Source organism: Salarias fasciatus, chromosome 17, assembly GCF_902148845.1.
Source record: "Salarias fasciatus chromosome 17, fSalaFa1.1, whole genome shotgun sequence".
Lineage (NCBI taxonomy): Eukaryota > Metazoa > Chordata > Actinopteri > Blenniiformes > Blenniidae > Salarias > Salarias fasciatus.
The window spans coordinates 14785943-14796617 of NC_043761.1; the positions used below are offsets into that span (position 1 = coordinate 14785943).

The 10675-nt window shown below is 51.3% G+C and overlaps 1 protein-coding gene across 1 annotated transcript in view; it reads left to right on the forward strand.

The window, feature by feature from the left end:
- Positions 1 to 10675, forward strand: part of ptprz1b (protein tyrosine phosphatase receptor type Z1b) — a 42139-nt gene extending 31464 nt beyond the window's left edge. The window contains exons 9-32 of the mRNA XM_030114072.1: positions 429 to 613; positions 1677 to 1823; positions 1958 to 1978; positions 2257 to 2688; positions 2772 to 2940; positions 3184 to 3360; positions 4633 to 4777; positions 4857 to 4948; positions 5029 to 5114; positions 5619 to 5639; positions 6704 to 6800; positions 6882 to 6964; positions 7046 to 7180; positions 7254 to 7385; positions 7466 to 7623; positions 7724 to 7859; positions 8426 to 8572; positions 8658 to 8751; positions 8839 to 8912; positions 8996 to 9124; positions 9224 to 9376; positions 9455 to 9597; positions 10295 to 10430; positions 10513 to 10675. Of these exons, the coding sequence (XP_029969932.1) occupies positions 429 to 613; positions 1677 to 1823; positions 1958 to 1978; positions 2257 to 2688; positions 2772 to 2940; positions 3184 to 3360; positions 4633 to 4777; positions 4857 to 4948; positions 5029 to 5114; positions 5619 to 5639; positions 6704 to 6800; positions 6882 to 6964; positions 7046 to 7180; positions 7254 to 7385; positions 7466 to 7623; positions 7724 to 7859; positions 8426 to 8572; positions 8658 to 8751; positions 8839 to 8912; positions 8996 to 9124; positions 9224 to 9376; positions 9455 to 9597; positions 10295 to 10430; positions 10513 to 10656 (3236 nt within the window). The 3' untranslated portion in view covers positions 10657 to 10675. The remainder of the gene's footprint in view (positions 1 to 428; positions 614 to 1676; positions 1824 to 1957; positions 1979 to 2256; positions 2689 to 2771; positions 2941 to 3183; positions 3361 to 4632; positions 4778 to 4856; positions 4949 to 5028; positions 5115 to 5618; positions 5640 to 6703; positions 6801 to 6881; positions 6965 to 7045; positions 7181 to 7253; positions 7386 to 7465; positions 7624 to 7723; positions 7860 to 8425; positions 8573 to 8657; positions 8752 to 8838; positions 8913 to 8995; positions 9125 to 9223; positions 9377 to 9454; positions 9598 to 10294; positions 10431 to 10512) is intronic.

Below are 10675 nucleotides of genomic sequence, written 5' to 3' on the forward strand. Positions count from 1 at the left end.
TAGACTTTACATTATTAATCCCATGTTGGAAAACATGTGTTTTCAGTGGATTACAGCGGTAACTCTCAGCCCTCCGAGGTCGGCCTCGGCCTGATCATCAAAAGATATGATTCACAGCGAGTCCCCCGTTCTCAGAGTCGGCCCTGAGGTAAAGTGGCTGTTTTGGGTTGCCAGGCAGCTCCGCTTTGTAGTCCGGCCGCCCGGCTTCTCTCAGCACAGGCAATTTATTTTGCAGCTCTGTTTGAAATTGAAATAAAGTACTCAGAAATTCAGAAAAAAAAGGCTTTCTTCGCCCCGTATATATGCGCGCGCCGCCCACTCACTGCCGCTCGCTGCTTTCCGAAGTGGAATTGAGCGTCTGTCCCATTCCTGCAGTCGATTAACATCACGGTTCTTGGGTAACTCTCCTCCATTCCGCGGCCTCTCAGCCTGCAGCTCGGAGCCGGAGAACGTCCAGGCCGACGCGCAGAACGACACCACCATCGTGGTGATGTGGGAGCGGCCGCGCGCCGTCTACGACACCACCATCGACTGGTACACCGTCACCTACCAGAGGCTGCAGGGCCGCGGCCAGGCCAAGCGGGAGTACCGCACCGACGGGGACCAGGACGTGGTACGGAACGCGCTCCACAGCCTCCAAACAGACACCATTCGGATCCATCAGATTCTCCTTGCTGGCAGCCGCTCTTCTTAATGTTCTGGTTATCTTGTCTCGCTGTAATTATTCATATATTCCTCTGAATTTACTAAAAGAGCTTTTAATAAATTGACATTTTTTCTAAAGACGACCGCCTGCACTCAGGATAGAAGCTTTTTTTCTTCCTCTGGTGATTTTCCTCCCGACTTAAATACAATGAGTGAAAATGCTCTTCTGGAAGTGTAAAGCGTGAGCGGAATCATCGCGCTAATGGATCAGAAGAGAGCTCTTAGAAACAGGCGGCTGTAGTCCTCTCCAGATCCAAATGTAACATTTAGATGGTTTTTAAAGACTTCAGTTCAGTGAAGACGGCTTAACCTCCAGTGGTGCTGATTGGGTTTTAGAAGTTCTGGGCAACAATAGGAATAATTCACGCGTTTCATGAAATTTGAGAACTATTACAGATATAATTTATGGTTCTGTCCAGCTGTTGAGGGGAGATCTCTCAGACTTAGATCATGTTTTGTCTTTAGTTATGGTTGAAATGTTGGATCCGTGCAGCACGAGTCACAGTATCAGAGCAGAATCGACAAAATCCAACTGAGTTTTTCAAGTTATCAGGTAGAAATAGCTTTTTACTCCGTGAGGGGGAAAGTCTTCAGCCAGTGGGCGCAGCTGAGAAGCGAGACGCTCGATCCATTTGTTGTATCTTAAAAATAGCCGAGATTCTGACTGACTCAGGTGTGCGTTCGTGCACAAGTATGAACTAAAATTCATCTTTTCTGTCGGGTAGTTTCATGGCTTCGTGCCAAAAAACTCACTGCACAAAACACACCGACCGTTTTCTCTTCAATAATTTGAAAATAAAATCTCATCCTCTGTGTACCGAGATGTTCAAACAAGCTGAGAGGCTTCATCTTTATCCAGGCAAAAGCCTGAAACCCACTGAATATGACCTTCGACCCCCGTTCAGAGCCTCTGAGCGTTCCGAATGTTCCCCTGGAGCCACAGGTTGAGCCTCCTGCGTGTCGCCCCGCAGGGAGCCATCATCTCCAGCCTGCTGGCCAACAGCAGCTACGTGGTTCAGGTGGTGGCGTTTTGCACCAACGGGCTCCGGGGGCGGTGGAGCGACCAGATCATCGTGGACATGCCGTTAGAGGACCCCGGTAGAAAAACACACACACACACACACACACACACACACACACACACACACACACCGAACTGTAAAACACAGCATCATAACTGTCAGACTGACTGAGTCTTTACTCCTTCCTCGTTGTTTTAGAGAGTGAATCTGACCCTGATCCCGTCGCACAGGATTTCAACCCCAGTAAAGAGGTGAGAGAGAGTGTGTGTGTGTGTGTGTGTGTGTGTGTGTGTGTGTGTGTGTGTGTGTGTGTGTGTGTGTGTGTGTGGGTGCTAACATTTGGCCTGTACTCAATTACATCCAGCAGCCTCATTATTATGCAGATGAATGTAATTATGCTCACAGAGGCTTGTCAGAGGGAGTTTGGAGAGCAGAATGAAAGCCGTCCAGGGAGTTCAGAGGAAATGTGTTGATGTGAGATTAGAAGCTGCCGCGTCTCTCCACGCAGACGGTACGCTCTTCTTTTCAGGTTTCCTCTAAAACCAGACTGGAGAGGCCAGGTAAGAAGAGCCGGGTGGATCTGACCCCAGACGACCACAGCCCGGTGGAGGAGGTCCCGGCGGAGCAGACCAGGGTTTACCAGAACCAGCCCACCGTCCAGACCAGGGCCCCGGCGCCCGACTCCGCCGTCCTGCAGAAGACCCGACCCAACCCGAGGCAGAACCCCGACCGGAGCAGGGCGGGCCCGGAGGAGGCGGACCAGAACTGGATCGACTACGACGAGGCGGCGCAGACGGAGCGGCCCCTCACCAAGCCCAGCTTCGACGGCAACGGCGCCATCTGGATCTCCGAAGCGACGGAGCAGCCAGGCTTCCTGTTCCCGGTGGTCCGGGCCACCACCCTGCCGACGGTCCGCCGGCAGATCACGGAGGAGGCGTCGCTGTCGGTGATCCCGCAGCAGGTAGCCGATCGGGACGCCGCCGCTCCCAACAAACCCCTCCCCACGAGGAAAGCGTTCTTATTCCTCGTCTGTTTGATTCACAGCTTGAAGACGGCGATCCGCCGGATCCCACCGCTGAAAACGGCCTCCCCCCCTCCGCCTCTCCCACAGACGACATCCAGGTCACGGACGTCTTCTATGAAGACTCGGTGAACAGCGCTCCGGTGGAAACCCTCACCTCGCCTCCCACCGAGTCTGCCGCCGGGCTGCCAGGTCCAGTTCCACACAGAAACCCTCCTCTGGTTCTGACGCTAATGTGTTTCAGCCAAAACGTCTTGATGCTGCTGGAGGAATTTCATATTCTAAATGTTTAAATAGGTACTAGAGCAGCTCTGTGAAGGCAGGCAGTGCTTCAGCAGTAACCCTCACACTGGAAATATCTTCATTTCAGGAAAATCAAGTGATTTCTGTGAAAACTCTCTTCATTTCCTTGAGCGTTCACGTTTTCTGTTGCAGGTAAGGAGGAGGACAGAGGCTCGGCGTCCACCTCCGGACCCTCCACCTCCTCGCCGCTGTGGGTCACGGAGAGGGCGGGCACGGCCAGCAACACGCTCGCCGACTCCATCTACAAGTCGCTCACCACCTCGTCCCTCGTCCGGGTGCTGATACACACCACGCAGCCCATGTTCAACGGTAACACACGCTGTAAACCCACCGTCTTCTGGTGTGTAGACAGGATGATGATGATGATGATGATGATGATGATCAGAAGGAGCGAGGCGCTTGATTCTCCCCCCAAAATCTGTGGGCATGCCGGAGGGTCAGGTTTCCCCCGCCTCTCTGTCATCTCCCTGAATCCACTCAGGCTGCGGTGATTCGCTGCCTCTGGGACTCCCTCTCTGGATTCTGGCTCGTGTCTCGACGGCGCCCTCTGGTGGTTCTTCTTCTTCTCCTTCTTCTCCTCTGTTACTCCACGCCTCAGTCTTGGATTTCTTCCACGGGAGTCGTTGAGTTTCGCTTCTCTTTGAATTCTTCAGCTGTGCACGTCTTCTTCCGTGCACACATCTTTCCTCGTCTTCAGGAGAATCTCTCTTTCAGAAATATGTCATTGCTCTGACTTTTCTTGCAGTAAACGTGCCTGTTGAGGACTCTGCAGACTCCCATAGAGCTCTGAATGGAGAGATCATCACCGATGAGAGGGATTTAGTCACACCTGCATCAGCCTCACCTTCGGATAACAGCCGCCGCCGTCCTTCTGCGGCCCTCGGAAACAGGGAGAGCAGCTTTATCTTTCACCGAAGGTCGTCCGATGACTTGATCTCCTCATCGAAGGACCCTCAGGCTGCTTCAGGCTCTCGAGATCACTTCGTTTCCTCTCTTCTGAGAACCAGAGGAGATGGAAATGCCTCACCCGTCGAGGACGGCGAGTTTCTCTCCGCTGCGTCTTTCTCGGATCTGGATTCTTTAAGAACTCCTTGGGAAGGCAGCGGGTCGGGATTTGAAGGTGTTTGGGTGACGGCCACAGAGAGCGATTACGATCCAGAGTGGACGCGATGGGATCTGGAAGTAGAAAAGATTCAGCTAGAAGAGCACAGAGGGAGAGAAAACGGTCGGAATCAGAGAATAGAGAAGACGGACGAGACTGACGGAATATCCAGTGAGAGCGGCGGCGGGTCTGGAGAGCTGCATGTCGGGTCAGAGGTCACGAGCGTGGACGGATCGGTGTTCGATCCTCTGCTCAGACTCACAGGCACTAAAAACGACCAGGACGGGCAAGCGGAAGGTAAATGTTGCGCTGCTCTCGCTACGGTTTCCATCAGGAAGGTAAGAACCGGGAAAGCTTGAGGGAGTTTGTTCTCATTTCTGCAACACAAAGACCTAAAGATTGGAGCGTTCTTCTCATTTCGGTCTTCCTGCCTCCACAGTGGCCTCTCTTCTCACAACCCCCCCTCTCTCCCCCCCCAGGAGGGAGCAACAGCAGCCACGAGTCTCGGGTCGGGCTGGTGGAAGGCGCAGAGCGGGAGAAACGGACGGTGGTCCCGTTGGCGGTGGTCTCCACTCTGACCATCCTCTGCCTGCTGGTCCTGGTGGGCATACTCATCTACTGGAGGTACGCTCACACACACACACACACACACACCCTGTCCGTCACTGTGAATTTCAGCCGCTCATACACGTCTGTGTCGCAGAAACTGTTTCCAGGCCGCTAACTTCTACCCAGACGACACGGCGTCTCCTAAAGTCATCTCGGCGCCGTCGACCCCGCTGCTGCTGGCCACCGGTAACACGCCGCCCCCTGGAGGTCAAAGGGAAACGCCGTGAGGGTCTGTAGCGAGCTGATGGTTGCGTTCTGTGCCTCAGATGGTCACGAGCCGCTGACGGTGAAGCAGTTTGTGAAGCACGTCATGGAGCTGCACGCCACCAACACCTTCTCCAAGGAGTTCGAGGTGCGAGAGACTAAAATCTGTGAAGAGACAATTCTCTCTGTTTGGTGTAGAAAAGAAACGAGTTTTAATTCATGTGTGCCTCATTTGTCAAAGCTCCTTAATGCTCCTCCATGTCTCTATTAACATCATGGCACAGTGTCGATGTGTGGCGCTAAACGTATTCATACACACACCGATCCGAGGCGTTAGCCGCCTCTGCCTCCGAGCATGAACCTCTTTACACACACAGATTTACAGTCTGTTGAGTAGGAGTGACGCTTTGTGTTCGTCGTGGAGTTAAAGCGCTGGGCGAGCTGAAACCGCGGCTAAGATGGAAGGAATGGTCGTATTCCTGGCTTAGCGCCGCCGCTCTGTGTGTATCTGAACCCCAGGATTCCTGTGACCTGCACTGACTCCCTGTCTGTGTGTCTATCTGTCTGTCATCTCGTCCCCCCCGTCCCACTCTCCTCTTACCACCTCCACCACCATCGTCGTGCTTTCTGCATCCACACCACCCTCCATTAGATTGTCAAAGAGTCCTACGAGGTAAGACGCCTGCCATCCCCTTTATAACTCTCCCTGAGAAAAACACGTGACGTTTGTTCTGCCGTGTTTCACCCTCGAGGCCCAGTTTTACAAATCTCCATGTGAAGTTTTGACTGTTTCTCTCAGGATTTTGTTCCAGTGTGAGATTTCTTGTTGAGTTCTCGTCACTCTTCGATCCTTCAAATAACTCATGATTGTTGATTGATCAATTTAAAGATAGCAAAAAGTTTATTTTCTTTCTTTCTTTCTTTCTTTCTTTCTTTATGCACTGATTTTCAAATATAGTGTAATCTCCAGGCAAAAAACTGCTAAATAAAGTAAAACAGTACAGACAAATAGAGCAAAATAAATAAATAAATAAATAAATAAATAAATAAATAAAACTACTCTCCCAAAAAAGAAAGAATACAGGACAAAACAATCCCACTGAAATGATTAAATTTGTGTAGGTTTTTTTTTTTTTTTTGCATAAAGAAAAATAGGAAAGAGGAAAAAAATTGGAAAAAAATGCATAAAGAAAAACATATGGAAAAGGGAAAAACAAATACAAAGAAAAAAAAAGTCTAAGTTGGTAGTATAAGTAAAAGTGTTGCAACCATTAAGAAACCCACAGTTCCTATTAACAACTGGAGTGGATAAAACAGCCCAATGAAGGAGAAATCTTTAAAAACAGCTACAGAAGCTCAGAATATATTAAAGTATATCCAAACTGCAGTTATTACACCTCAGTAATGGAACCTGCAAATGTTTTTTTTCTTCTTTTCAGATCATTACTGTGTTTTGTGGCTCCAGGCAAATTTTGTATTGATGGAAAATCTGGAAAATGGTTGTTTTGGTCATGAAGGTTTCAAACCTCTAAACTACTCTGTTACTACGTTATAAAGAAAAAAAAAAAAACACAATAACCTCAAAGTGATGTTGTCATCATTGTTTCTCTCATGCTGTTTTCTGTGTTTTGGTGGTTTCTTAGTTCTTTGACAGTATCTGGACACACAGTAATGAAGAATCTTGGTTGATAGTTCCTGAATGAAGTGACTGTATCTGTTCTGCACGCTGTGTTTCAGGAGGTGCAGGCCTGCACGGTGGACATGGGAATCACCGCCGACAGCTCCAATCACCCCGAGAACAAAAGCAAGAACCGCTACATCAACATCCTGGCCTGTAGGGGGCGTTTTGACGTCAATCGTTTAATAAAAACAACTCGAGAACCCTCAGAAATGACCGTTCCTCCTCTCCCGTCAGACGACCACAGCAGAGTGAAGCTCTCCAACAGTCTGGACAGAGACGGGAAATGCGGCGACTACATCAACGCCAACTTTGTGGACGTGAGTGTTTCGGTTTCCGTTTCGCCGGGCGACCGGCCGAGCCGTGGGTGAAGAGCTGAAGAGCTGTTCGCTCCTCCGCAGGGCTACGAGCGGACCAGGGCGTACGTGGCGGCGCAGGGGCCGCTCCGCGCCGGCCGGGAGGACTTCTGGAGGATGATCTGGCAGCAGAACGTCGGCGTCATCGTCATGATCACCAACCTGAAGGAGAAAGGGCGGGTAGGGACCCCTCCTGAATCCACCGCCACGTCGAAGTATCCGCCCATCTACCAGGACCTTCCTCTCCCTCCAGACCAAGTGCGACCAGTACTGGCCGGACGAGAACCAGGAGGAGTACGGGCCGTACCAGGTGACCCTGAAGAGCGCCAAGACGCTGGCCTACTACACCATGAGGACGTTCACCGTCCGGGACACGGCCAATAAGGTACCGCCGGCCCCGGCGAGGGTCCCGATGAGTCCCGCCTTCAGGTAAAGTTTGAAGAAACCGTCCGGTCTGGTCCTCAGGCGCCTCAGAGGAGAGTCGAACACACGGTGCTCCACTTCCACTACACCCAGTGGCCCGACATGGGCGTCCCAGAATACACCCTGCCCGTCCTGGCCTTCATCCGGGCCTCGTCTCAGGCCCGCACGCAGGAGATGGGGCCCGTCCTGGTGCACTGCAGGTGTGTGTGTGTGTGAGTGTGTGAGTGGCAGAGTCCTCTAAAGAAACGAGGTTTGTTAAATGTGTGTGTGTGTGTGTGTGTGTGTGTGTGTGTGTGGCAGCGCCGGAGTGGGCAGGACGGGGACCTACATCGTGATCGACAGCATGCTGCAGCAGATCCAGGACCAGGGGACGGTCAACGTCCTCGGCTTCCTCAAACACGTGAGGACGCAGCGCAACTTCTTAGTCCAGACGGAGGTAAAGTCAGGATTTCAACGCTCCAACATTCTGGATTTTAGAACTCATTCCTCCCGACCATCGGCCCCTTTTCTTCCCGTTTCATCATATTTAGAGTTATTTTTGTTCTAAATAGTAGTGTTCAGTCTATTATTGAAGTCATGTTAAAACAAAAATATCAAATTTTGGTGAGTTTTCTTGTCATTTTCAGCAATTTAATGGTTTTTATCTAAATGTATCCTCTTTGAGAGACACAAAGGAGTGTTTATTGACAATTTAAAGTCTTCAAATATTCATTTTTAATGCATTTTTCTGATTTAAATGTTATTTAAATAATTATTTTGAATGTTTTTCTCCATTTGCACGAAAATGACAGGAAACTAAACCAAACTGTGCAGGAGAGGACCGAACCCCAGGGGGCTGATGTGTGATCCTCTTCATCAATAAACATGACTGTAATGAAAAATAGAAATGAAAATGGATGAGATTCAATCATTTAGCTGGAAATGTTTCATCATGAAGACTCGTTTCTTTCATGGATTTTTCTCACAAAGTAAAGACAATAAAAGCCGCCTGGCCCTCCTCAGGAGCAGTACGTGTTCATCCATGACGCCCTGGTCGAGGCCATCCTCAGCCGGGACACGCTGGTGACCTCTGACCTCCTGCACTCCTACGTGTCCGACCTGCTGATCCCGGGCGCCACGGGCAGGACGCGCATGGACAAACAGTTCAAGGTGCGACGCTTTCCAGATCCATCCCTCCCTTTAGTCTCACACACCTTCCTTTACCTCTGTGTGTGTGTGTCTCGTCGTGTTTCAGCTGATCAGTCAGCGCCAGGCGAAGCACGCCGACTACAGCACGGCGCTGAAAGACGGCAACGCCGAGAGGAACCGGGCGCGAGCGCTGATGCCTGGTAGGAGGCCGGGCGACTCTATTGAAAATTTCTGACGATCCTCCTGCTGAAGAAGAAAGAGAAATACTGAATCCTTTCATTCCGCAGTGGAGAGATCCAGAGTTTCTCTCTCCGTCTCGGAGACAAACGCCACGGGTTACATCAACGCCTCTTACGTGACGGTGAGCGAAGCCGTTTTCCCGGCCGCCGTGCGCCGCGGCGAGCCGAGTGTTTTACCGGGACTGCGCTCTGCCGGTTCTCGCAGGGACATCGCCACACCCGGGAGTTCATCGTCGGCCAGACGCCCATGAGCAGCACGGTGGCGGACTTCTGGAGGATGATCTGGGAGCACAACACGCACACCGTCGTCTGTCTGCCAGACTCACACAGCCAGGTACAACACACTTATTGTAAAAAATTTGCCCAGTTGTGGCCCACGGACCTCATGTTTGACACCCCTGACCTCTGCTCCCCCCCCCCCCCGTCCGCTCAGACCAGCGCTGTGGACGGCTGCGTCTTCTGGCCGCGGCGAGACGAGCCGCTGAGCGTGGACGGCCTCACCGTGTCGCTCCGCGGCGAGGAGCACGTGTCCGTGTCCAACGGCGAGCGGCTGCTGGTGCAGGACTTCGCCGTGGCGTCTCCTCAGGTCGGGCGTCTCACGCGCACGGGAAGGTCGCGGCGGCGCCGTCACGCGCTTCTTCAGCTTTTGCTTTGATTCGTGCAGAACGACTACGTGCTGGAGGTGCGTCAGTTCGGCGCCGCCTGCTGGCCGAACCCGGACAGCCCCATCAGGAACTGCTTCGACCTCGTCAACACGGTCAGGGAGCGCAGCCGGCGCGCGCACGGACCCACGGTCGTGCACGACCCGTGAGTACAAGAAGCGATGGGGGGAAACTGACCGCTCGGAAGGAACGTTTTTATTTTATTTTTATTTCATTTACACACTAGAGTCGTTTTCAAAATGACTTCATGTGTTGGAAAAAAAAGCTTCTTCTTTGTTGGAGGCGCAGTATATGAGAACAATTCTAAAATGCTTGAATTTCTAAAAAGTAAAATGGAAGGAAAAAAAAACTAGAAAGAAAAAAGGTAAAATGGTTAAAATGTTCCTGTAGCTGTAACACTTCTGTGTTCTGGTTTATTTCATCCTTGGTCACTATTAATCATTTTACATATTATTATTTAAAAATGACTTCTTTAATTTTCATCCTGTCTTAATTGATGTTCGACTTTCTTTCAGTTTATCCTGTGTGGGTCAGTGCTGAAAGGAATTTCTCTCTGGGATTAATTCTATTGTAAAATGTCAAAATTGTCACAAAAAATGCTGGAAAAGAAAGTCGAAAGTGCTAAAATCTGTTTGAAAAATTGCCGAAATTGACAGTTTTTGAAGCCTCAGGTGGTTTTTGCATCATTTTAAAGTTTAAACGTGTTTTACGGCTCCGGATTGATTTGATTTGTTGGAAAAAAAAATCAGAAAAATGTCTCTTTAGAATCAGGACAGGAAGCCGTCTTTCCAGAAATTCTTTAATAGGGAGTGTTTTCTGTTGGTGTGTGTGTGTGTGTGCAGTTTGGGAGGCGCCACGTCGGGCCTGTTCTGCGCCCTCACCACGCTGAGCGCCCAGCTGGAGGAGGAGGGCGCCGTGGACGTCTACCAGGTGGCCCGCATGACCAACCTGATGCGGCCCGGCGTCTTCAACGACGTGGTGAGGGAGCGCCGGCGCCGTCCGTCTGTAAAACCAATCGTCCTCATCTCCCTGACCGCCCCGCCTCATGCCCCCCCCCCAGGAGCAGCACCAGTACCTGTACCGCGCCGTGCTGAGCCTGGTGAGCAGCCAGGAGGACCAGCGGGCCCTGCAGAGCCCGGAGACCAACGGCTCGGTGCCGCTGGGGCAGACCAACGTGGCCGAGAGCCTGGAGTCGCTCATGTAGGGCGGCGGTGAAGCCCCAG